At 49.0% G+C, this 27,240-nt stretch overlaps 1 protein-coding gene across 1 annotated transcript in view; it reads left to right on the top strand.

Annotated features, from left to right (window-relative positions):
- ALK (ALK receptor tyrosine kinase) overlaps positions 1 to 27,240 on the top strand; it is a 1,052,109-nt gene that overhangs the window by 989,041 nt on the left and 35,828 nt on the right. The window contains exons 12-15 of the mRNA XM_064295177.1: positions 3,263 to 3,425; positions 15,578 to 15,728; positions 22,032 to 22,163; positions 23,201 to 23,345. Coding sequence (XP_064151247.1) covers positions 3,263 to 3,425; positions 15,578 to 15,728; positions 22,032 to 22,163; positions 23,201 to 23,345 — 591 coding nt within the window. The remainder of the gene's footprint in view (positions 1 to 3,262; positions 3,426 to 15,577; positions 15,729 to 22,031; positions 22,164 to 23,200; positions 23,346 to 27,240) is intronic.

The following is a 27,240-nucleotide window of genomic DNA, read 5'->3' as shown; positions in this document are numbered from 1 at the left end:
TCCATTTACATTCAGGGTAATTATAGATAAATAAGTTTTTAGTGCTGTCATTTTGATGCCTTTTTATGTGTGTTGTTGACAATTTCATTTTTCCACATACTTTTTTGTGCTGAGGCATTTTTCTTAGTAAATTGTGAGATCCTCATTTTCATAGTGCTTGACTTTATGTTAGTTGAGTCGTTACGTTTTTCTTGGTTTTTATCTTGAGTTATAGAGTTGTTATACCTTTTTGTGGTTACCTTATTATTTACCCCTATTTTTCTAAGTAAAAACCTAACTTGTATTGTTCTATATCGCCTTGTATCACTCTCCATATGGCACTTCAATGCCTCCTGTATTTAGTCCCTCTTTTTGATTATTGTGATCTTTTACCTATTGACTTCCATGATTCCCTGTTATGTGTATTTTTTTTTTTAATTAATCTTAATTTGTTTGTTTTTGTGATTTCCCTATTTGAGTTGATATCAGGACGTTCTGTTTTGTGACCTTGTGTTGTGCTGATATCTGATATTATTGGTTCTCTGACCAAACAATATCCTTTGGTATTTCTTGTAGCTTTGGTTTGGTTTTTGCAAATTCTCTAAACTTGTGTTTGCCTGTAAATATCTTAATTTCGCCTTCATATTTCAGAGAGAGTTTTGCTGGATATATGATCCTTGGCTGGCAGTTTTTCTCCTTCAGTGTTCTGTATATGTCGTCCCATTCCCTTCTTGCCTGCATGGTTTCTGCTGAGTAGTCAGAACATATTCTTATTGATTCTCCCTTGAAGGAAACCTTTCTTTTCTCCCTGGCTGCTTTTAAAATTTTCTGTTTATCTTTGGTTTTGGTGAGTTTGATGATAATATGTCTTGGTGTTTTTCTTTTTGGATCAATCTTAAATGGGGTTCGATGAGCATCTTGGATAGCTATCCTTTCGTCTTTCATGATGTCAGGGAAGTTTTCTGTCAGGAGTTCTTCAACCATTTTCTCTGTGTTTTCTGTCCCCCCTCCCTGTTCTGGGACTCCAATCACCCGCAGGTTATCCTTCTTGATAGAGTCCCACATAATTCGTAGGGTTTCTTCATTTTTTTTTATTCTTTTATCTGATTTTTTTTTCAGCTATGTTGGTGTTGATTCCCTGGTCCTCCAGATGTCCCAGTCTGCATTCTAATTGCTCGAGTCTGCTCCTCTGACTTCCTAGTGCGTTGTCTAATTCTGTTATTTTATTGTTAATCTTTTGGATTTCTACATGTTGTCTCTCTATGGATTCTTGCAACTTATTAATTTTTCCAGTATGTTCTTGAATAATCTTTTTGAGTTCTTCAACAGTTTTATCAGTGTGTTCCTTGGCTTTTTCTGCAGTTATCCTAATTTCATTTGTGATATCATTAAGCATTCTGTAAATTAGTTTTTTATATTCTGTATCTGATAATTCCAAGATTGTATCTTCATTTGGGAAAGGTTTTGATTCTTTTGTTTGGGGGGTTGGAGAAGCTGTCCCGGTCTGCTTCTTTAAGTGGTTTGATATGGATTGTTGTCTCTGAGCCATCACTGGGAAACTAGTTTTTCCAGAAAATCCGCTGCGTCCAGTCCAAATCCCTGCGGGACGGTTCCCTGGCTCGGATGCTGCTCTTTCTGCTCCAAGACCAGTCACTGCCTCCCGGGGACTTCTCCTACCGGCTGCGTCCCACGCCGCCCGTGGAACCAGCTGGTCCCCCTCCCGGGGTTAGTTCAGGGGGGTGGAGCAGCTCTCTGTGCTTGTGCCGTACCTGACTGGTGCGCTGGCTCCAGGCTCTGGAAACAATCGCTGCTTCCCCGTATTAGTTCGTTCTCCGTCTCTAAATCTGTGTTTGTTGTTCAGGGTTCGTAGATTGTTATGTATGTGATCGATTCACTTGTTTTTCCGTGTCTTTGTTGTAAGAGGGATCCGAGGTAGCTCTGCCTAGTCTGCCATCTTGGCTCCGCCCCCAAGAAATCCTTTTTTAAAAGGATTTTATAGATTGTGGAGATATTGGAATTCTGGCCAACATGAGGTTAGACAGCTCCCCAAGACCTGGCCTGATGTGAAGATAGAAAATTTGAGAGGGAAAGCCTGGGGGTAGGGGAGGAAGGAGGGGTGGAGTTTGTGTGGAGTGTTCTTATGGCACCCCCAGAAGGCCACATAGGATCATAAGTCCTTGGGATGAGGACGGGAGCACCAGGAAGTGAACAAGGGGCTCAGAAAAGGAGGAGTGTGCCCCCAAAACAAATTTGACGTTTCCCCATTTTTGATACCCTTTGTTGCATAAAGAGCTAAAAGGCTGCTTTCACGGTGTTTGCAAACTGATTGTAAATAAGGAGGCTGGGCCCTGTTAGGACCTGTTAGGAAACATCTGACAGAGAGACAAACTCTCCAGCCAGCAAGGGCGAGGCTTCCTGTTCCCTGCCATTGTCCTGCGTCTCTGGCCAATGGTGGGGTCGTGGAACTGGTAATGTGTGCAATTCACTCTTTCAATCTTCTCCAAGCTAAGAGAATACTATATGCAAATACCAAACCTTTGGGAGCAGGTTAGATGCAGTTACAATATCACAAATTGAACGCCTCCTATTTGCCCAGCAATGAGCTGGACCCACTGAGAGGCCTGGAGAAGACTCGGCTACTGCCCGTGCCTGTCCCAGTTGAAAGGGGTCTTCTCTCCCTCCTGTCAATTCTCACAACACAGTGTTTGCTGGACCCCTGCAATAGCTTCTTTTTTTTTTCCTTACTTTTTTAGCCTGTATCACAGTTGGTTGCATCCCTTTCAGTCTCCCTTAAGGGAGGCCATAAAGGTCCCTGGGCGATGCAAATGGTTTGCACTTGACTACTAACCTAAAGCTTGGTGGTTCAAACCCAGCCAGAGGTGCCACAGAAGAAAGGGCTGGTGATCTGCTTCCAGAAAGATTACAGCCAAGAAACTTCACGGAGCTCAGCTCACCTATGTAACACATGAGGTCGCCCTGTGTTGGAATCAACTCAGTGGCAGAGGGTTTGGTTCTGTTTTTGGTTAGTAGGCTGTGAGCTTCTTAAGATCAGGTTCCTGGTTAGCTCCATCTTTGTGTCTCCCCTGGTATCTGCCACAGGGTCTGGCACATAGCAGGTCCTCGACAGAAGTTTCCAGTTTGAATGACTGATCAGCGTTTCCTACCCCAACCTCGGTGCCATCTAGGAAGTTGGGATTGGAGGCATGGATTAGCCCTCCCAGGGAGGCCTGTGGAGGAGGGAGGGCCAGGCCCACTGAGTGACTCCCTCCCTCTTGTGCCGCAGTTCACTGGCTGTTCACCACGTGCGGGGCCAGCGGACCCCACGGCCCCACGCAGGCCCAGTGCAACAACGCCTACCGGAACTCCAACCTGAGCGTGATGGTGGGGAGTGAGGGCCCCCTGAAGGGCATCCAGATCTGGAAGGTGCCAGCCACCAACACCTACAGGTGCGTATGGGAGGTGAGGAGGCCGGGGGGCAGGGGGGAGCAGCCCCGCCCTCCTGAAGAAGACTGAAGCCCTTCCTCGGGTGCATGCCCACTGGGGCGTCCAGAGAGGCCGAGGCGCGGAGGCCATAGACTGCGGCCCCAGAGCAGGGTGGAGGGGCTGGAGACGGGACGACTGGGGAAGCCAGAATGCCGTAATGAAGGAAAATGCGCTCTTTGTCCTCAAGGAGCCCACAGGCTGTTTGAGATGATGCGCATGAATCACCTTCAGAACATTATTTTTATCATTAATAATTACAGTTAAGGTGGACTATTCTTTGCATGCTGCTTGGTGCTGTTCAAATGGGGCAAGAGGTGTGAAAATGGAAGAAAAGATATGATGCACAGGCAAGATGATGTTCTCACCCTGGAACCTCCTTTCTGGGCCCTCCCTGGGAAATAAAGCCAACTACTCACACACTCTCATCCCGCTCCCAGCCCCAGCCCAGCCCACGTGCACACTGAGAGAGGTCAGGCTGGAGGCAGGTCTGCTCCGTTTGCCGCTTGGGGGCCATGCATGGCGCTAAGCAAAGCTAACGCCAAGGCCTAGAGCGGTGGTCCTCAGACTTGAGCACGCACCAGAATCACCTGCAGGGCTGGTTAAAGTACAGACTGAGGGGCCCAGACCTGGGGAGTCTCCTTCAGTAGGCCTGGAGTAGCGACTGAGAGTTGGCATTTCTAATAAGCTTCCCGGTGATGCTGCTGCTGGTGGTAGTCCAGGGACCACGCTTTGACAATCGTTGACTTAGATAAGCCTCGGTAGTCCTCTCACAAGCTCTATGATGTTAGCAAAGCAAGCGTTGCATTCTCCATTTTATAAATGAGGAAACTGAGGCTCGGAGAGGTCAGGAGACCCCCCACTGTCACACAGTCCAGCCAGAGCCTCCAACTCCACTGCTGCCAGGACTGTTTAAACAAAAAGCATCTTAACCATGCATTGTTGGTGCGAACGCCCCCCTAGAAACTGAACACAGTGAGCTCCTTCCCCTCCCACAGCCTCCACTCCAACCCAGTCCGCAGCTCCCACCCCACCCCGGTCTGCAAAACCCTGGGAAGAAAACGGGCTCTCAAGGCACCCTGTTTTCCCTCCACTTTAACATTTCCTGTGGCAGCCCCACCCCTGGGCCTCAGTGTAAATGCATTACGTGGGGAGCCCTGAGTGCTTTTTAAATGGCATTATGGGCAGGCATGCGATAACGAGGTTTGCCTGCAATCAGATTAGATGCTCCAGGCCCCACACCTCCCAATAAATGGCCCGAGGACCTCCCCTCAACCCCCCTCCGCCAGCCCTGACATACAGACCAGGCCAGACCTTTCCCTCCTGTCAAGCCCAATGGGTCCTCCACTGTTCCCAGCGCAGGGACGGAAGGACTCTTGGAGAGCCCTCCCCCGCCCCCCCAAAAAGTTGCAATCTAGTCAATTCCAACTGGGGGGACCACATGTGTGTCCAAGTAGAACTGTGCTCCATAGGATTTTCAAGTCTGTGAACGTTCATGAAGCAGATCGCCAGGCCTTTCTTCCAAGCTGCCACTGGGTGGGCACAAATTGCCAGCCTTTGGGTTAGTAGTCAAGTGCTTGACCATTCGTGCCACCCAGGACGACTCCTAGAGAGAAGGGGAAGAATATTCGTTGAGGATTCACCATAAATTACACCTTTTTTATCAGCAGGCGTCATTATTTTGTTACTGATATTTCCATTTTCCCACATGAGGAAACTGGAGTCAGAGAAATTTAGCGACAAACCTAGGGCCACACTATCAGTGACACAGCCAAGATGTGAATGCAGCACCCTCTGGCTCAAAGTCTACATTCTGTCCACTAAAACCCATACCTGTACTCTAGGAGGTGTGTAGAGAGGCAAGGGAGGGGCAGGAAAGGGGAGTGGGCAGAGGAAACATGCACCGCCAGGAGGCTTCTGGAGGTGAGGAGCCTGGGAAGAGAGGCCCACCCACCTGAAGGGATATGGACCAGCGCGGCCCCTCAGTTCAGATCCCCACATACAAAAAGCAATTTGAAGAAGAAAGCGGAGAGCTGTGAGGCAGAGAGGGACTCCCACAGCTAGCTGCCAACAGGGCCCTTTGTGCTATCCACCCCCCGCCCCCAGACAACTCTAAAGCCAGAGCCCCTTGCTGCCAGAGGTGCACAAATAAATGGTCAGGAGACACCATTAAGGGGACTCTCTTCAGCTTCATTCTCTCTGAGACAATGTGGACCAGGCCCGTTCCAGCAGGGTGAGCTTGGACAAGTTACTTAATCTCTTGGGACTTTGTTTCCTATTCTGTAAAGCCTACCCATTTGTTGTGAAGATTATGCATGAAGCCTGGAGTGTTAGGTGCTGAGTGCGTGCTGGTTCCCTCTCTGCCTTAGGCAGAGAGGTCAGTGGGAACAGGATACTACCAGGCGGCAGGTAGCAGCCAGCCAAAGTCTCCAGGAACAGGCTGACCCCACAGACAGAAATTCCTGATTTTCCTATTTCCAAGGACGTTTTTCTGACTTTCTCAGATGGGTCCCACGTCTGGAAAGATTTTCCCTGACAGAGCAACTGCATTTATGAGTAATAGTTAATTCATTTTCCCATTTTTTTATTGATCACAGCTGTATTTGAGTCTGGTCAGGTTTCTGATCAGCATGAATTGTCACAGTTTGTCACGCTGTGTTGATACAATCCCAGTCAAAATCAGAGATTCTATCCATTAATCCCTTTGAAATATTGAGACTAGCTGGTGAACTCCTGGGTGGAACTATAGACTAAGAGCTACTTTTCTGCTGAAGCAGGACACTTCAAGATGTCCAAATTGGCAAAGGGTGCATTTCAAAATGGAGGGACTTTTCTGAACTGGCCTGAAATAGCGCCTTATTGAAACGGAAGAATCAAAACTGAAAAACCCTGGATTTGGGCATCTGTTGTTGATGTTTATTTTTTGTTTTTTAACCAGATAAAGGCTGTAACAGATAATCCTGACTCTCACCTCTTCTCTGACCCTGGATGAGACTCAGGGCTTGAATGACAATGTGTTTTGGTCACATTACTTAGTAATCAAAGAAACTGATGGTTTAATGATTTGCTTTTTAGACCACATCAGAATGTCTCCAAGTCAGAATACCCATGTTGAAAAATCTGGTGTCCTTTTTCTGGAAGACCTTTCCACCATATTAATTATTATTTAATAAGTGCAGTTCATCGAGTGAGCAAGAATGGGACACACGAGAGTGCTTGAAAAAAAGGTCCTTGAAACCTGATAAGTAGGGAGCCGCTGCTTCATGGGACCCATCTACTCCTGGAAGTGGGTGCATGTCAGCTAGTGCTGTCTGGCTACTACCTGATGCCTGGTAATATTATCACTCCAGGTGACTTCTCCACCAAAGATCATGCAGGTAAAGGAAAGGGGACTATCAAGCACTTACTATACACCACTGTGGAGCCATTGTTGCCTGGGGCTCCCTCAAGGATATATAGAGTTGAAAACACCCCCAGGAGGCTCAGGTTCAACACCTAAATGCCCACCCTTCCCCCACCTGCTTTCCCTGCCCTGGGCTTCCCCTCCCCCTGTAATGGCCACGTCCTCTGTCTAAACAGTAAGAGGTGACATGGATACTCCGTCCCAGCACGTATGTCCTGGTGTCCAGACTGTCCCTTTCCTCACGTTCAAATCCCAATGAACCATGATGTGCCCGACACCAAGTATACAAAGATGAAGAAGACCCAGCCTCTGCCCGAGAGGAGCTGCAGCCAAGGGGGGTGGCAAACAATACCAAGCATTTCAGGGTAATGTAGAAAGGACCATTGGAGGTTTATACAAAGTGCTCTCCCAGAGGCCGGGGGGAGGGGTTTCCCTCAGCCAAAGTCATTCAAGAACGACTTCTACAAGGAGACAGACACATGAGTTAAGTTTTGAGGGTGGCAAGAGTTATCCAAGCAAAGAAGTGTGGGTACAGCCGAACTGCATGAGTGGTGGGCCTGCAATGGTGCTGAGGAGCAGAGCATCTGGGACAAGACTTGGGCCTACAGGAGCAGGGCTAGGGAGGGCTGGGCCCTGGTCACCAAGCTGGAGCCTGCCCTCCCAAATGTCTAAAGCGCCCTCTGGTGACTGTAAGTAAGGTACTGAGGGAAACAAGCCGGCAGGCAGGGAGAGCGAGGGAAGATGGCTGCAATCATCCAGGCAATAGCCAAAAAGGGGAGCCACGGCAAAGGAAAGACAGCTGTAGAGGAGGACCAAAAGCCAAGAAGTGTTTAAGGGTTGATGGGATGTGAGGCTTCAGGAGGAGGCAGTACCCATCCATGCCTCTGGGATTTGGGGGTAGAGGAAGTGAGAACAATGAGTGACAGCTAGTGTCTCCAGGGGGTTGATTGACAAGGCGAGCATTAAGGTAATAGCCTGGAGGCGGTGGCAGTTCACTGGTACAATCCTTGCCTTCCGTGTGGAAGACCCGTGTTCAATTCCTGGCCAATGCACCTCATGTGCAGCCACCATGATGCTGAACTGGTTTCAGTGGTGCTTCCAGACTAAGATGGACTAGGAAGAAAGGCCTGGCAATCTACGTCTGAAAGTGAGCCAGTGAAAACCCTATGGATCATGATGGTCCAGTCCACAACTAATCATGAGTCAGGAGCTAACTCGATGGCAGCTAACAACAACAGGGAGCACCTGATCAAGGAAGATTTCTTCGTTGTGGTTCTGAGTGATAACAACATCTAGAATGCCCATAAGGGTGGGTGGCTGAGTGGACTGGAGGGTGGGAGGCCACTGGAGCGCCATGAAAAGGGCATGAACTGTGGGGCATTCTCAGGGGTGAGATCCTCAGCCTCATCATGTAATCATGGAGACAGACAATGACGGAACTGGGCCCAGAGCACTGCTGGGGAGATTTGATAACATTGTGTGTATAACCGACCCACCCAGAGGCAGCCAGTACTCAACAGACACAGGCCTGCCAGCCTCCCGCTCTTCCTTCCTGACCTCTCCCCTTCTTCGTCTTCTCTCTCTTCTTCCAGCCTGTCTTCCTCCCTCCTTCCTTCTCTCCTTTCCTTTCTCCCTCCTTCCCTTCCTTCCTTCTTTTCTACCTTTCTAGAACTTAGCATCCTTCCAGCCCTTAGCCCTCCTACCTCCACCCCCACCCCTGCCACACACACACACACAGATCATCTATAAAAGCATTTGTCAAGCATGGCCCACAGCTCCTGGTGGCAGTTTTCACATGGGTCACTTGTGCTTCAGATGTAATGTACAAAAGGCCACAGATGCCAGCTGGAGCCAGCAAATCCAGCCAGCTGACCCAGGCCACAGCGGTTCCTAATCGTCTTCATCTCTGACACTCATTTCCTCACCTGGCTCTGGGGGCCAGTGTGTAGCTGGATGGCACTTCATTCAACCCCCTCCACCAATAGCCACAGAGACCCTACCAGGCACCGAGCAGGGCTGCAGAACTTCCAGAGGGCTGAGACATGGCCCTCTGACCACAGGACAGAAAAAGTTAATGGTCCACAATGCCGATAAAGTCCTAACAATAATAGAAGAGATGTCACGAGACATGATTAATTGTCACAGTAATTTTACAGATAGCTATCACGAAGAAGAGCTCAGAGTAGGAAAAGGTGGAGGCAGGGGGATTAGACAAAAGTTGATGGGCTGCAGGGAGAATGGAGTTTGGATCCAACTTCCACTGCTGATGCACCCTGTGACCTTGAATCTGAGTCGTCCCTGCTCTGCAGCGGCCTCATCTGTAGAGGCAGAAGTCTCTGGGATTCCTTCCAGCTCTGCTCTTCTGAGGCCTTAGGGCTGTACTGGTCAGAAGGCTGTGAGGGAGGAAGTCGCTGATGAACTTTGCTCATTGACACCATTCAGAATGAGCCTGGGGTGGCCCCTCCATGTGCCTCTGCAGAGGGCTTCTTCCACACTGACCCCCAGGGCTATTGCCTGATGGCTCAAACGACCCATCGGGAAAACTCTACATCTGGACAGAAATGTCCTACTGGCCAAGCCCCGTACACACTTGCCTGCCATGTGTCCTCGCAATAACCCTGGAGTGCAGGCCGGGCAGACCTGACTGTCTTGATTTCACTGATGGGTAAAACAAGACCCAGAGGAAGGAAGAGGCTCACCCAAGCTCCCTCAGGGAGTTACAGGCAGAGCCCAGAGTGGGACCCAGGTCTCTTGCTTCCTTGGACGTTGGTACAGAAGAGAAATGAGGTGCTTGGAGTTTCTCTAGGCCCTTTTCTTTAAAGTGGGGCTCCACTCAGTGCTCCCCTCACAGGTGTGGTGGGGATCCCGCCACCGTGTGGCCTGCCAGCTGTGCTTTCATCTCAGGATCGGGCAGGCAGCCACTTTGATTTGCTGCTAATTCTTTATTTAAAAAAGATTCACAACTCAAATACATCAGGTAACAATAGCTCACAGTCAATAATACAAAACACAAACCCAATAAACATCCATTCTGACCAGAGGACATGGATTTAGACGAGGAAAAACAAAACATTACAGCATCGGCTCATCCAGAACAGTATCTCGTAATTTCCAGTAAATTGGAATCACTGCAAGTCATTTTCCCCACTTGAATGGCAGGTATATTAATTTCTTGTTGTTTATCAACCATCAAAAATAAATTGTTTACAAAGGATGGCAAAGAAGCTTCAGAGACTCAGCCTGAGGTTATTTTTCTGGCATGAGTTTGTGTAACGTGATTTACAAGGTCTGGGGTCTTCAGAAGCGCCAAGGCTGGTCTGTGTTCCCACTAGCTCTTGAGAGAGGCGGTCCTGGATGACACTGACCAGCGTTGACCCCGGGCCCTCTTTGCTATGCCCTGTTCCACCTACTGCCCTTCCCCCTAGAAATCAGGGTCTCATTCGTGGGCCCCCTTCTCCCTCCCAGAAGCCACCCCAGAAAAGGAGTGGACAGTCTCATCCACAGGGCCCATCATAACAGCTGCTGCATTTGTTTCTCATTGGCTCCCCCTCAGGGGCTGAATTAGGTCCTTGATACGCATCAGCTCATTTAATTCTCACAATAACCTTTCGAGGTAGGTATTATTATCCCGAGGGGTTCCTGGGTGGCACAAATGGTTAGGCACTCAGAAAGGTTGGAGGTTCAGGTCCACCAGAGGGGCCTTGGGGGAAAGGCCTGGTGATCTCCTTCTGAAAAATCAGCCATTGAAAATCCTGTGGAGCACAGTTCTACTCTGATACACATGAGGTCACCATGAGTCAGAGTTGACTCAATGCAACTGGTTTGGTTTTGGTTTTATTATTATATTATTATCTCCATTTTACAGATGAGGAAACTGGGGCAGAAAGAGGGTAAGTAACCTATCCAAAGTCACACGGCTAGCGAGTAACCATGGCAGAGCTAGGAGCAGGGTGAGGTATACGAGGCACTTTAGGCACAAAATTTAAGGAAGTGCTCCCTCCAGGGTCATTCAAATGTAAGGCCAGCCCCTGAGAGCGAGGTGCCTCTCTTGCCTCACCCTCATCCCGGCCCTGAGTAACAGAGTGCAGATTTGGACCCAGGTCTGTTTGCATTCAAGCCCTTGCTTTTTTCGTGGTAGCACAGCCCACTCCTGAAAAGAGCTTTGTAGTGGCAACCAAGAACTTCCAAGGAGTAAAGTTCTAGTGGTGGGATGTCAGGCCTCAGAGGGCTGATAAGGGAGACACCTCTTTCCAGTGCCCCTACAACGAGTCCAGACCCTGACTTTAAGCCAGCCCCTAGTCCAGGTTGATGGCACGAGGCTGAGACCACCACAAAAAAAAAAAAAAAAGTTCCTGTCAAGTCGATTTCAATTCATGGTGACCACATGTATGTCAGAGTAGAACTATGCTCCTTACAGTTTTCAGTGGCTAATTCTTCAGTAGGTCATCAGGCCTTTCTTCCAAGGTGCCTCTGAATAGACTCGAACCTGCAGCCCTTCGGTTAGCAGCCATGTGCACCACCCAGAGACCACCATGCAGGAAAGTAAAGTCTGGCTTCTGGCCAGAACAGAGAGTTGGCCCCAGCCCAGAGACCTCCCTCGTATTTTGCCTTAGGTTTCAGCATTTTCGATTCCACTATTTATGCCAGTGAGGGACCTTGTCCTCATTTTAGTCCTAAGTGGGGGAATCCGAGGCTCCAAGCGATTGATACAGTTGCCCCCGACCACTCAGAAGAGGGAGGAAGAGACCTAGAGTCCATCCCACCTCACTGCTCAGAACTAGGTCAAGGCATGGTGGGGCTGCCGTGTGGTTGGGAGCAGGAGAAATAGGAAAGAAAGATTAGGGAGGAAAAAGAGAGTCAGGGACACCAACTTCTAAAATATAATAATTTGGCTATATTTAAACATGTGAAAGAGTTCAGAATGATTCATAATGCATGCAGATTGATGCAAATGACTGTGCTAATGATGCAAAAAGGGATTGGGGGTAAAGCTTACTTCTCAGCCAGCCCTCCTAGGAGCAGAAGGGGGAAGGACCAGGACTTTGTCTTAAGCAGAAGTCTTCCAAGCAAACCACATCTTCGGGTTAAAATGACTTTCTTACAGCCGTGTATAGCCTTCCTTATACAAGGCCCCAGGAACCTGGAGCCATGAACAGGATGGAGCCGTGCCACCCCCAGTGCTGCCCCTAGACACTGCACGGTCCCTGCAACTCCTTAGGTCACCCCGAGCCCACTGTCCCCTGCCCCAGGCCTCCCTTCTCAGAGCTAAATAATTCTGCCTCCTTTAGCTTTTCACCAATAAGCTTCGTTTTTCCTCAGCCTTTTAATTATCCTCATCACCTTCTCCGTTTCTAACGGATCAGGAGTGAGCGTTTGCCTGAGAGTCAGAGGGAACTGGGATAGGACAATAGTTTCTCAGACCACCAGCAGAAACCAGAAGCCTCCCGGCAGCATCTTGGACAAGAAATGGCCTCAATGAGGGGAAACGTGTGATTTGGACCTGTGTCTGCCACTTAGCAGCTGTGTGACCTCAGACGAGTCACCTAATCCCTCTAAGCCTCAGTTTCCTCATCTGTCAAATGAGATGAATAACACCCACTGCTTACAGCTGTTGGGGCAATGCCATAAGGCCTGTAAACATGCATTTACTCTGGGAACATTGCAGGATGATCAATGATTGGCCCCGACTTCTCTCTCACTGCATGACCCCACCCCACACCCCCACCCTACCACACTCTGCCATCTAGCCTCCTGCCGCAGTCAGACATTCTGTGGGCTTTCCTGTCTCCTCACTTCAGTTCACACAAGCCCTGGCTCCGACATTCTGCCCCTTTCTGCTTGTCTCAGCATCTAACCCATCCACCAGCGACTCTGTGAAGCTGTCTTCAAACGATCCCCTCCACAACAAGCCACGCCTTCCATTTGCCTCCACCTCCAAACACTTCGCAGCCCTGGGCCTCCTCCTGGGCTGTGATCCTCTGGCAGCCTTCATCTTTGTGTGAGATTTGCAGCTTTCACCCCGTTATCTCCTTTTCCTGTTGAACCTCCTCACTGCCCTGTGAGTTTGGAAAAGAAGATATAATTCTTCTTCCCTGGCAAAGCAGCCGGGTCTCTAGTATGACACGCAGCTAGGAAATGGTGCACTCAGATCACGGAACCCCTGAGTCTTTGGCCACTTCACTTTGCCTCCCCAGTGTAGGCATCCTATGGTGGGACTGGAGTCCCTGGGTGGTAGAGATGGGTAATGCACTCAACTGTTTACACTGGGTTTGTGTCCACCCAGAGTCACCTCAGTAGAAAGGCCTCACAATCTACTTTCAAAAAGTCAGCTGTTGAAAACCCTACAGAGCCCAGTTCTACTTTGACACACATGGGGTCACCATGAATCAGAATCGACTCAGGGGCAACTGGTTATGGTGAGATTTCTCTTTTCATAACCATGACCTAACTCCCCAGTTTCTTTGTAAGCCATTTGAGGGCCTGGCATCTGTCTCAGGTCTCCTCTTAGCCACAGGTTTACACAGAGCCCTCTATGGGATAAACTCCAGTCCGTGCTTGACCACTGGCCGAGGTGATGGGGCAGAGATTCTCTATCTGCATCCTGCCGAGACCTTGGTTCCTGGGCGGCCACATTAGCAGTAAGTAGCCTTCCAATTGTCTCTGCAGAAAGGGCCTGAGCTCAGCCAGGGAGGCCCCTCCGCATACGTAGAAGGTGGGCATTTCCCAGAATGGCAGATGGATTCTAGATGGAGGAGCCTCTGTGTGTGTGCACAAGTGCAAAGCCGGCTTGCATCTCTTCCTGGAAGGTTTCAAAAAGGACCTGGGACCTGAACACATGGGAACATGAACATCCTCCCAAGTCCCTTTTCCCTGACAGCTGGTCTCTGGGGAGACATTTGTTGCTGGTATGCTAGCTGTCTTCAAGACAAGCTGCTCCTCTGATACGGTTCAAGAATTGAGTTCCTTTTTCCTCATCCTTGCTTAAATTCATCTCAACAACCCAAGAGGCAGCAGAAGCAACTCCACATTCCCACACTGTTTTTATTTTCATCGTGATCCATTGTTTGTTGTCTACACGCATATTGCTCCAGAAGGCCTTCCTGGTGGGATGGGAATAAACAGTCTGTTCCTGCAAACACGTCTTCACCCATTCCATGTGGAGCCTCCTTGTTTCTAGACCCCATGGGAGACTTTGTACCAAGTCAATTACTGCTATTGCCACCATTAATAATAATAAGAGCAGTAGTAACAACAATGATAACAAACATTTGAATGCTTGCTAGATGCCAGCCACAATTCTAAGACTGGGCATATCTTAATTCCCTCAATCTTCATAACATATATGAGGTAAACCCATTGCCGTTGAGTTGATTCCGACTCATAGCAACCCTATAGGACGGAGCAGAACTGCCCCATGAGGTTTCCAAGGAGCAGCTGGTGGATTTGAACTGCTGACCTTTTGAGTAGCAGCCATAGCTCTTAACCACTAAGCCACCAGGGCTCCATACATGGGGTTGTTGTTATTAGGAGCTGCCAAGTCAATTCCAACTCATAACCATACTATGTCCAACAGAATGAAACACTGCCCGGTCCTGCACTATCCTCACAATCGTTGCTATGTCTGAGCCCATCACTGCAGCCACTGTGTCAATCCATCTCCTTGAGGGTCTTCCTCTTTTTCACCAACCCTCTACTTTACCAAGCATGATGTCCTTTTACGGGGACTGATCCCTCGCCGTCCTTGCTTATAAGGAGCATTCTGGCTGTACTTCGTCCAAGACAGATTTGTTCGTTCTTCTGGAAGTCCATTGTGTATTCAATATTCTTTGCCAACACAATAATTCAAAGGCATCAATTCTTTGATCTTCCTTATTTCTTGCTCAACTTTTGCGTGTATATGAAGCAACTGAAAACACCATGTCTTGGTTCAGGCTCATCTTAGTCCTTCAAGTGACATCTTTGCTTTTTAACACTTTAAAGAGGCCTTTAAATGAGGTAGGAGGCTAAAAAAAATAATTGCCATCAAGTCAACTCCATGGTGACCCCATTGTGTCAGAGAAGAACCGTGTTCCTTAGGGCTTTCAATGGCTGACTTTTCCGTAGATGACCAGGCCTTTCTTCCAAGGCACCTATGGGTAGATGCAAACCTCCAACTTGCTAGCTGTTTGTACCACTTAGGGACCCAGAGTGAGAGATAGGTTCTTTTATTGTCGCCATTTTGCGAATATGGTTACAGGATGGTTAAGTTACTTGTCTTACAAGTAGTTTAAAAGGGTGTATGGGTGGTTACGTTACTTATCTAAGGTCACACAACTGGTAAGTAGCAACACATGAGTTGTTTGATCTTAGACAGGGAGAGAAATCCATAATGGAGAAATCGAAGGCATCTGGGAAGCCATTACCCCAATACCCCTATTAATACATACACAGGCATACAGTCCGTCTCTCTCTCTCTTTCTCTTCCCCTCTGGCCCCTACTAGTTCCTCACCTTCCTAGCTCTGTGATGAGGCAACCTACTGTCTCTCTCTGACCTTGACTTTCCTCTCTGGCAGTTGGGAGAGGACTCCTTCCCTACTGACCTCACGGGCAGCTGTGGGAGGAGACCCACTTGGAACCACGGTGGTGAAGTGCTTTGCCCACTGGAGGCTGCAGGTTGGCAGGAAGGGTCAGTCTTCATAACATGGCAGAAGCCAATGTGCTTTATCCCATTGCAGCATCTCAGGATACGGAGCCGCTGGCGGGAAAGGCGGGAAGAACACCATGATGCGGTCCCATGGTGTGTCCGTGCTGGGCATCTTCAACCTGGAGAAGGACGACATGCTGTACATCCTGGTCGGGCAGCAGGGGGAGGATGCCTGCCCCAGCGTAAGTGCCCAGAGCACGGCTTCCTCCTCCACATTCATCCAGACCAGGAGGCCCCTCGGAGGGCACCAATGCCCACCTTCCCTTCTTGGGGTTCACATTCAAAGATGGTAGGAGGCACTGTTGTTCTGCTTGCAAATACCGCTCTTTTCCCAGGGCCACCTGGGTGCATCAGAAAGCGGGTGGTGTGTGGTTGCTGGGGCTTCCGCAGGGACTAAGGTTGAGGCGTAGGTTTCATGAGAGACCCTTGAAACTAAAAAACTAGACCCAACCTGACCCAGCAAATGGTTATTCTTCTCAGCAGAAGTACAAAATGAAGCCTGAACTCCATTTCCTGAACTTACTTGCTCGGGTGCATTGCCTCTAGCCATGTTATTATAAACAGGAAAAAAACAGATTAACATTAAATCAGTCACAAGCTCATAGCCACACATGTTACTTCTCAGTGGGGGGTGGGGAGGTAGGAAGAGGAGAAGGGTGTCTGGGTTTGGGGTACTTTATCAGGAATTGTTACAAAAACAAAGTATTCATTATTATTATTTGCATGATTAAAACTTAAAAAAAATTTTTTAAAACATAGATTCATAACTGGAAGGCCATGTTAGTCCACATCCCCATTTTACAGACGAGGAAAGTGGAAACCACAGAGGCCCACAAAGCAGCACAGAGCAGGGGCTCTGGATCCTGCTTTCACTACGCCTAGCACCGACTGGTTTTCCCGCTGATTTTCCCTTTCTCACTTACAGTCCAACACCTGACAAGCCAGAGCGCATCTTCTGCAGCCCCAGAGACAGCCTGTCATTCTGCTTCCTGACCCCACTGGGGTGTTACAGGCCAAGAAAGATTGCTGGATATCCAGCTGTCAAAGAGGGAGAGAGAGCACAGACTAATTAAGCAGCAGCTGTGGTCGCTATGAGTTGGAATCAGACTCCACAGCGATGGGTTTGAGTTACATATCCGGCCCCCTGTTGTTTGCCTCTTGCCTGTGCTGGGGGAGGCAGGACGCAGGCCTGCTGGCATGCTGGCTGAGCCAGAGGGCACTCAGCCTCTCTACAGGGCAGGGCCTGTCTCCTTTGGGCCAGGCTCTACCCTTACCTGAAGCACAGATTCCCCCTGGTGGGGCTGGGCCAGGGAGCTGGGCTCTCATGCCCAGGACCCAGGCTCCTTCCCCAGGAGCTTACTCAAGAGCAGCCTTGGAAAACAGATATGAAAATTCGGGCTACCAAGAAAGCAGTGTGATTCCACAAAACAAACTCAGGCCTCCTAAGCTCTGGGCTGGGAGCCGGGGAGGCAGCAGGAAGTAAAGCACAGGTGTCCCCCACATCCCCCCAGGAGTCTGCCTCTGGGAGGCCTCCTTCACATCAGGGCTTAAAGCAATGCAATAGAAGGACGCTTAGCAGGTTGAACCTTTTTCATGAGAAATGTCTAGACTCCAACTTTTATTTAGCAACTATAATCAGGACTTTCCAACCTGATATAATATATTAAGTCATTAAATTACAGGCTGGCTGTAATTTTTACAGGAATTTATCGAATGCTAATGTAATTCTTTCAGCTAAGCAGAAAAATCGCACTGACTTCTGCAAGGGACTTTCACTTGATTGGATTGTAATCAGTTACATCTTTTCACAGGGCCACATCTTTTTTTTTTTTTTTTTAATTCAATTGTAATCTGCTTTTTCCTCTGGGTTGCTGCACTTTATCATTTTATTCATCAACCTACCGCTCTCAAACTTTGTGGATGCCCAGGGAGAGTTTGGAAGCCTGAGTGGGAAGCCGATTCTCAGCCAGGGACAGAGGGCAGCCCCCTCTGCTGGTGGGGCCAGGCATGGCATGGTGTGTGGGGAAATAACTGTGCTTCCCCTGTGGCTCCACACCTCCACCCTGGGCAGAAAAACGGTGTCCAGAGAGACGCTCTACAGAGTGAAGTGGGCTTTAAGAATTAAACTGTAGGATTTGACAGCTCTGCTGGTCCAACCTCACATCTGTGCACCTGGCCACGCCTGAGCACCTGGTGCCTGGAATTGGCTCCAGCCGCTAAACTCTCCCTGGTGGGACACGTCCCACCCCAGCCCCTGCTTCTCTGGGTTCTCCCAGATCTCACCTGGCAGCATGAGTCTAAATCAGGGTTGCTTGACAGCAGCACTGTTGGTACCTTGGACCAGCACCCTTCGCGGTGGGGGCTGCCCATCCTGTATATTGTAGGGTGGTTCAGCATCCCTGACTCTACCCAGGGGATTCCACTAGCACCACCACCCCCAGCCATGACGATCAAAAATGTCTTCAAACATTGCACCACTACCCCTAGCCATGACAATCAAAAACGTCTTCCAACATTGCCAAATGTCCCCTGGGGGGCAAAGTCACCCCCAGATGAGAGCTGCTAGTGTGCTAAATCCCGCTGCCACCATCACCCCTGAGGCAAACACTCCCACAGCTCATTCAAATTCATTCCACAAACATTCACTGGGTACCTGCTACGTGCTAGTCACTGTTCCAGGATCCTGGGATATATCAATGAACAAAGCAAGGCTCTTTGCTCTCAAGGAGCTTACGTTCGAGCAGGGCGAGGGGGGACAGACGCACTATAACTGGTAAGCATTGCACTTTAATTATATAGTCTGTCTGAAGATGAAAAGCGTTAGGGTGAACAAAAGTGCCGGAGTTGGATGTCAGGTTGGTCGAGGGAGACCTACTGAAAAAGTGACAACTGAGAAGAGTTCTGAAAGTGGTGGGGAATTGAACCTAGGAAAAGAGGCAAAGGCCCGGAGGTGGAGCGCACTGGTATGATCAAGGAACAGCAAGTTGGAGCTGAGGGAGATGAGGTCAAGGTAATGGGGGGCTGCGTCAGAGAGCGCCCAGACGTGTTTAAGCCACAGCAGGTCTTGAGCAGGAGAGTGGTATAATCTGACTTATGTATCGCGAGGCTCACCCTGGATGCTATGTGGGGAATACCATGTGGGGACAAGGGAAGAATCAGGAAAACTAACTAGATGGGCATTGCATTGGTCCAGGCAAGAGGTAATGGTGGCCTCACAATGGAGGTGGTGAAAATGTTGAATTCTGGGCATATTTTGAAGGTAAAATCCAAAAGGATTTCCTGCCAAATTGAATGAGGGACTGAGAAAAAGAAACGGGTCCAGGTTGACTCCCAGAATTGTACCTGCGCAACTGGAAGGAGGCACCACTCCACCCCAGGTGGGGAATGCTGGGAAGGAGCAGGTCTGGGGCAGGATCAGTTCAGTGCCCAACACACTGAGTTGTGGAGGTCTATAAAGAGCCAAGGGGAGGCGGCTGGTAGACCATGAGAGGTATGCCTGGGAGGGAGTTCAGGAGGGAGGTCCAGGGTGGAGCTATACATTTGGGGGAAACCAGATAAAGTTGACAGGATGAGTTTGTCTAGGGTTGGTAAAGATAGAGAAGAGGACCGAGGATGCAGCCCTGGGGACCCTCAACACTTAGAGATCAGGGAAAAGGGAGGAAGCAGTAAAGGGACTGAGACAGAGGAGCAGGGGAGGTAGGAGGAGACTAGACAGAGTGTGGAGTCCTGGAAGTCAGATGAAGAAAGTGAATTAGGAGGAGTGAGCGACGCGCTAAATGCCACTGTGAGTCCAGCAAGATGCAGACTGAGAATCGATCACTGTCCGCGCACCCCACGTACCCGGATTTAAAGGAGACACAGGAGCAGGAGCAGTGGGGGTGGGGCTGAGTCTGGGCTCTAGTCACACTAAAGGCATCCCCAAGCCATCTGCTCTCTCTTCTCCACCCTAGCAATCTACATCCATCTCAGATTCTGTTACTGGGAAAAAGGCCTGGGGAGGAGAGGAGGCCTCACTGCTGCTGCCAGAGGGGAGGAGAAAGGGGAGCAGGTCTCAGGGGATGTACCTTCTTAACACCACTGATGCAGATTGGTCAGCCCCTCTTGAGGAGGCAAGACCAGGGTGGTGAGCTGTCTCACCCTACGTTGCCCAGCAGGTCTCTAGCAGGGCCACTCAAGAGCCCAGACTGGACCCTGTATTATGTCTGCCCAGCCGACAGCCCCAATCCAGAGCCCCCATTTCCTTCCCCTGCCCTGGGCTCAGCCTTCATGGGCCGCCCCTGGCATTTTGTTTCCTTCCCAGGTGGCAGCAGTGTTTGCTTCCAGCAGCCTCCACCCCGGCCCTGGACTACGCTGCACATACACACAGCCCACACTAAATCCCCTCTAAAAAATATAAATTATTTCCATCATTAAATCCAAAATGCCATAAAACAAATTGTATCTCAGCTATTTATCCTGCAATTTCTCTAGTACTCAATGCCAGCACCCTTGAGTGGCTCAGCATAAGGAGTGGCTCAAGATGAATTGCCATGTCCACTGGCTGGTTACACAGCAACGTTTGATGAAAATTTGATATTTTATTGGCTCTCTTCCATTAAGCAAAAGAAAAGTCATTTTCCTCCGCTGTCAGGGTGGCTGGTGTTTGGAGAATTTGTCTGAGCTGTAGGGGTAGGCAAGCAGGTGTGGCCATTCTTGAAGCACTGCTCTCTCTATTCAGAGACTTAGGGAGTCTGTGTTATCAAAATTTTTAGCACACCCACAGACTCCCAGGTGCCTGCACTCACACCAGGAGCATGTGCAGGCCCAGAAGTGAATCTAAATAAAATAAAATTTAAAAACAAACAGTTACTATCGAGTCGATTTTGATTCATGGTGACCCTATGTGTGTCAGAGTAAAACTGCTTCATAGGGTTTTCAATGGCTGCTTTTTTTGGACATAGATCACCAGTTCTTTCTTACAAGGCAACTCTGGGTGGACTCAAACCTCCAACTTTTAGATTAGCAGCCAAGCGTGTTAACCATTTGCCCCACCCAGGGACTCCTAGATAAAATAACAGCTGCCACTTATTCAATCCCTAACAGGTGTGACCACCACCCATCTGTCAGTTTGTCGTGCTGTGGTAGCTTGCTTGTTGCAATAATGCTGGAAGCCATGTCACTGGTATTTCAAATACCAGCAATGGCACCCATGGTGGACAGGTTTCAGTGGGGCTTCCGGACTGGATAGAACAAACAGCCTGGAGATATACTTCTTGAAAATTAGCCAGTGAAACCCCTTTGAATCACGACAGAATTTTGTCTAATATAGACCTAGAAAATGAGACCCCTAGGTTGGAAGGCACTCAAAATACACAGCAGCCGAAGAAATGGAGCATACCAACAGTTGTGAAGATGGCACAGCACTGGGCAACATTTAGATCTGTTGTGCATGGGTGTGCCATGAGTTGGAGCCAACTCAATGGCAGCTAACCAGCGACACCAGCACCGACATGTGGGAGACATTATGCTCGTATTCTAGCTGCCTGACTTGTGTACTGTCCTAATTCAGCACCACAAAAACCCATGGTATCTTTACTCCTGTTCCATACCTGAGGCTCACAGAGATGAGGACTTCCTCAGGTCACCTAGGAATGGGCGGCGAATCCAGATTCCAGAGTTCACACCTTATTCTACCTGGGAGACACGAGCCTGTGCCAGGGGATTTCTGGAGGCAAGAACTGGGACATTAGCAAGGAAGAATGAGATGTCCAAAATGGAGACTTGATTTCCATGACTCAGTCTGGCCTCCCGCTGCTTTATTCTTTTCTCACTGTGCTTTGGAACTGCAACGTCTCAAAAACTCTGCATGGCTCCACACAGCCCAGAGAATGAGTCCAGCTCCTCATCTGATTGTATTTAAGGCCTCTGGCTGTGCTCTAACTGTCCAGTTTAATTCCCTCTTTCCTCCCCCATTTGCACTCCCTCCAGCCCTATCTCATCATGTAGGGCCTTTGCCATCCCGTCTTCAGAGCCCAAAGGATCCTAACAGGCCCTCCTAGACCCTTTTTCAGTCCCAAAATGGAATTTTCTGAGCCAAGCGGCTCCTGTGCTTTCCCCCAAACATCCTACTCGCCTCCTTCCCTCTGGACTCGTGCTGCTCTTTCTTTCTGCAATTCTATCACTTTACCCCACCTGTGTAAGAAAATCTCCCTATCCTTCAAAGCCCAACTAAAAGCCGCCTCCTGCAAGAAGTCCTCCCTGATCATCAGGTGCCAACAAAAGCTGGCTCTTTCTCCCCAGCTTCCCATAGCATTTTGTATCTAAGCTATCTTTATGATTCTTCTCTACTACTACACAGGATGACAGTTATTTGTGTATGTTTTTTGTCTCAACTCAACTGTAAGCTATTTGGGAACTCAGATGCTGTCTTTAAATGTAGTTCCTTCTGCTGGGAAGTGGAGAACACTGGTTTGGGCACAAACCTGACATATTTTTTGTTTCTACAGACAAGTCAACTAATCCAGAAAGTCTGTGTTGGCGAGAACAACGTGATAGAGGAAGAAATCCGTGTGAACAGAAGCGTGCATGAGTGGGCCGGAGGAGGCGGTGGGGGGGGCGGAGCCACATACGTATTTAAGGTAGGATGGCTTTTCCTGACCAGCCTTTGAGATTCTCTGAGGACTTGTGATTTCTGTGCTTCGTGTGTTGGACCCTCACAACTGCCCTGGGATAGAAACGCCCCAGGTGCTCTTATCCCCATTTAAAGATGAGGAAACTTATGCTCAGAGAAATGGGTTACCTGTTTGTCCAGAAAGGGTGGCTCTTCTCTTGCTGATTTACCAGCCCAATCCAACCACACCTTTGTATCCCCTCTTCGGAGTTCCAGAGGGCCCATTCTCCCCTCCTGGCCCAGCTCTGTGTCCTCAGCTAGACTTTTCAGAAGTCATCTCAGAGACCAGAAACTAACAGCAAAGGCTCCCGGTCTAGATCCTTCCACAGTGAAGGTGATCCCTAGGGCTTCATCTTGTGGGTGTGGGGGTCACGGCCATGCACTCTTGGAAGTCTCTAGAGGAAGAGCCTCTCTGGTCTCTCCCAGCTGCTGGAAGCCCCAGGGGTTCCTTGGCTCACAGCTGCCGCAGCACCACTCATACAGGACTAGGGCCTTCCTAACTCTGGTGTGACTTCATGTTAATGATTAACATCTTCAAAGACCCTATTTCCAAACAAGGTCACATTCACAGGTACCAAGGATTAGGACTTCAGCATCTCTTGGGGGAACACCATTCAATCCATAGCACCGCCTAAGAGTTGAGAGAAAGGAGAGGGCAGAGAGACCTGCTTCTAACCAGCAGCACCCAGACCTCTCAGGCTAGTCCATGAGAATCTTTGGGAAAGGGACCATTGTAAGCAGTCTCCAGGCTGCTTAGCCCCCAACCATCCCTGCCTCCTGGTATTCATATGTCATTTTGCTTCTCTGCTTGAACCCTGACGGATGCAGGTGGCTGGAGCTGGTGGGTTGTAACGTAACATGAGTTCAGTGCTCTCAGACCATGGAGAGGGAACCCCATTGCCCCTCAAACACAGAGACATGTTTAAACATTTAAACCAGGGCTGGAGTGTGTCCAGAGTAGAAGCCCCACTCAGTTTCTCAATTTCTGAACTTCTCTTTGGCCAGATGAAGGATGGAGTGCCAATGCCCCTGATCATTGCAGCCGGCGGTGGCGGCAGAGCCTATGGGGCCAAGACAGACACCTTCCATCCAGAGAGGCTGGAGAATAACTCCTCGGTTCTCGGGCTCAACGGCAATTCCGGAGCCGCAGGTAAAGCCCTGCCAGCGCCCATCCTCTCCCAGGACAGGTCCAGGGAACTGTGCGACCCCAATGCCATTACACACATGTGGGCATCTTTGCCACTGGCGCTTAAGACACTGGGAGCTCTGGAAAGTCAAAAGGAGTACAGGTGATGCAGCGGTTAAAGCACTCGACCAGTAACTGAAAGGTCGGCAGTTTGAACCCACCAGCTGCTCCACAGGAGAAAGGTGTGGCAGTCTGCTTCTGTAAAGATCACAGCCTTGGGAACCCTGCGGAGCAGTTCTACTCTGTCCTGTAGGGTCTCTATGAGTTGAAATTGATTCTACAGCAATGGTTTTTGTTTGGTTTTGGGGGAGGGGGTATGAAAGCTCAGAAGACACACTGGGAGCCCCCAGGCCACGCACTTTGCTCTTAACATGGGGTTTGGACTTGTAAAAGTCACGGAGAAAACAAGACAGGGAACAACACTCGGCCTCCCCAACCCCGACAGCCAGCCTGGCCCTCCTGGGGGTTACCAAAATGGAGTTGTTAGGCTCTTCCTTCCTCTGGGGCAGATAGGAGCTGCAGTTAAGATGCCAGTTGCTATCGAGTTGATTCCAACCCATGGCAATCTCATGTGTGTCAGAATAGAACTGCGCTCTGTAGGAGACAGTTTTCAACGGCTTATTTTTTAGCAGTAGATCACCAGACCTTTCTTCTGAGGTACCTGTGGGTAGACTCGAAACTTCAACTTTTTGGTTACCAGCAAGTGCTTAATCGTTTGCACCACCACTCAGGGGCCCCCAGTTAGGATGTATGCAGACAAAAGAAACCTAGCCAGAGTGGGGCCTTCCAGGTTCCTGTGGGTGGGCTTCAGCCTCACACATCTCACTGAGAAATCTCTCCTTCCTCATTAGGGAGACAGGGACAGACCCTGATGGGGACGTGAAATCCGATTCCTCTGAAGTCCACTATCTCTAAAGAGACAGCATGCAGTTCGTCTCTGTGGTTTTTTTTTCCTCTGCAATCAGACTGAGGGAAGATATTTGAAAGCACATAAGGTTTAGACTTAATTAAAGCAAATATTCAAACAAACCAATTTGTCTTCAGTCGAGAGAAGGCTAGAGATAGAAGAAAGAGTAGAAACAGCCACCGGGCCCACAGGGAGGTTACCGCCAACAGTGTTCATAGCTCCATTACACAGCATCTAACGAAATAACAAAGCACTTCCACATCTCTTGGACATGGGCTTTTCAAACAAAGCTGTGGGCTTTTCCAGCCAGGTATCAATATTCCCATTTACAGAAGAGTAAACATCTCATAGGGTTCAGTGAATTTTTTTGCCAACATGACCAAACTGTTTAGTGATAGAGACAGGACTCTCAATCCTTAAAAAAAAAAAAAAAAAAATGTTGTTGACTCATTTTTGTTTTTATTTTTATGTCCATTGCTTTCTTTTCTACACACTTGCTTGAAGACTGCATGATGGAGGTGGGGGGCGGGGAAGTCAGAAATCCCCTCAGCTGGCCAAGTGCTATGCTGTTGTCAGGGAGGCATGGAAGAGGAGGCCGTGGGATAGGCGAGGGAGGACAGGAGATGGGACCAGACCCTCCCACCCTAATTTACTGGTTGTGCACTTGCTGTGTTCATGGCCCTGCGCAGCCACCAGAGCCCTCTTTCTGTCCCTCCTCTACTCCATGACAGCAACAACCTTGGCAGGCCCACACCGCATCCTCTGGCCAGCAGAAGGAGGTCAGCCACTTGAAACACAACACTCCAGGTCTGCAGTTTCCAAAGCTGACAAAAGGTCCCCACAGCTTGCCTGAGGGCTCTGCTCAGCTCTCCTTGTCCCTGTGGTAGTCCCAGCTTGCTGCTGACCTTTGCCTCTTTTCTGAAGCCAGGGCTCCCTCTTTGTAGTGCAGTAGTCATCACTATCTGAGACTCCCCCCTGCGCTCGTCTAGCTGTCCCTATGCGTCCCTCTCTGGGTCCAGAAGAACCTCGGCCACAAGTTCTTCCTGACAACCCCCCAGCAGACCCACTCCCTGCTCTTTCCCTGCCCCCTCTTCATCAGACCCCAGGTTCCCCCCTGGGTCATTGTTGGAGCAGCGACAGCTTTGGGGTCTTTTGAAGTAGACTGCCCACTGTAATGTCATACAGAATAATATGGGGGGTGAGGGCACAGAAACCTCAAGGGCCAGCAGAAGAGATGTAGTGTGGCCAATGTGCAGCATTAAGATAGAGAATTCTCCAGCCTCAGGTCTATACATGGTGTTTCCTTTGCAGGAGCTCAGAGCAGCCCCAGGTATTGGGAAGCACAACTCTATGTGGCTGCCATTGTAATCGTGGTGTCACCCACAACCTCCCCAGGGCTTCTCTGCCCCCGACCTTAGAGCAGCTCCTTAGAATCGGGCAGGCAAGACATTGAAGTGGGCTGAGCTGAGGTGTGAGGCCATCTGCAAGCTTGTGTTCTGCCTCTCAAACTCCTAACAATCCCTACACTTGGCAGTTTATGGAGTGTTTACGCGGTCACAGTCTCATCTGATCCTAACACCAATCATGTGAGGTGGGTCTTGTTATTCCCAAGTTACAGGTGATGAGACTGAGGCTCAGGGTAGGAAAGAACTCGCCCAGGGTTTCCCAGCCCATAAACAGTAAGGCCCATGGGTTACCTGCTTCCTAGTCTAGGATTCCTACAAGGTGCAACACCATAGTTACCCCTGCAGGGGTTTTGACAGTTGGTTTCCCAAAGACTGGTGGGTCCTACTTCCTGTTACAATGGTGTATTAGTCAGGATTTTCCAGAGAAAGAGAACCAAGAGGAAATGCATACACACACATATATACACATACACACACACATATACACACACACATATATACACATAAAAATACACATACATATATACACATACACACACATATACACATACACACATATGTAAACACACACACAAACACACATATGTGCACATACACACACATATATACACACACATACACAGATCTATATGCATACGCACATATATACACATATACACACGTATATACACATACACCCACACATATATATACACATACACACACACACATACACACATATATATACATACACATATATACACACATATATGCACATATACACACATACACATGCACATATATACACATGCACACACATATATACACATACACACACATATATAAACATACACATACACACATCTCCCGAACCTACTGGTGAACAGGTGGCTGCTATGCCCACCACCTGAGGGCCCTCCGTGGGGACAAGATGCTCCTGCTTTGCCTGGCCGCTTTGGGCTTGAAGGGATGCCCGTGGGCTTGGGTCAGAGTTCCCCGCCCCGGCCCTGCAATGGAACCTAATAAAAGTGCCTGAAGTGTCAAAAAAAAAAAAATACATATATATACACACACACATACACATATGTAGACACAAAGACACATATATATATATATATATATATATATATATATATATATATACACACACAGATTGATTTTAAGGACTTGGCTCACTTAACTGCGGGGCTAGCAAGCCCAAAAGCCGCAGGGCAGGCAGCATGCTGGAAAGCCTGGCAGGATATCTAGATTACAGTCTTGAGGCAGAATTCCTTCTAGACACCTCAGGTTTTGCTCTTAAGGATGTTATGTTTGTTTTTAGGTGGCCATTGAGTTAGTACCACAGAAGGAAACACTGCCTGGTCCTGCACCATCCTTACAATCATCATTATGCTTGAGCCCATTATTGCAGCCTCTGTGTCTTCCTCTTTTCTGCTGACCCTGTACTTTACCAAGCATGATGTCCTTCTCCAGGGACTGATCCCTGCGGACAGCGTGTCCAAAGTATGTAAGACGCAGTCTCGCCATCCTTGCTTCTACCAGGCATTCTGGTTGTACTTCTTCCCAG

Source organism: Loxodonta africana, chromosome 12, assembly GCF_030014295.1.
Source record: "Loxodonta africana isolate mLoxAfr1 chromosome 12, mLoxAfr1.hap2, whole genome shotgun sequence".
NCBI classification, from domain to species: Eukaryota; Metazoa; Chordata; class Mammalia; order Proboscidea; family Elephantidae; genus Loxodonta; species Loxodonta africana.
The sequence above is the reverse complement of the archived record's forward strand: the minus strand, read 5'-3'. Positions and strand labels throughout refer to the sequence as shown.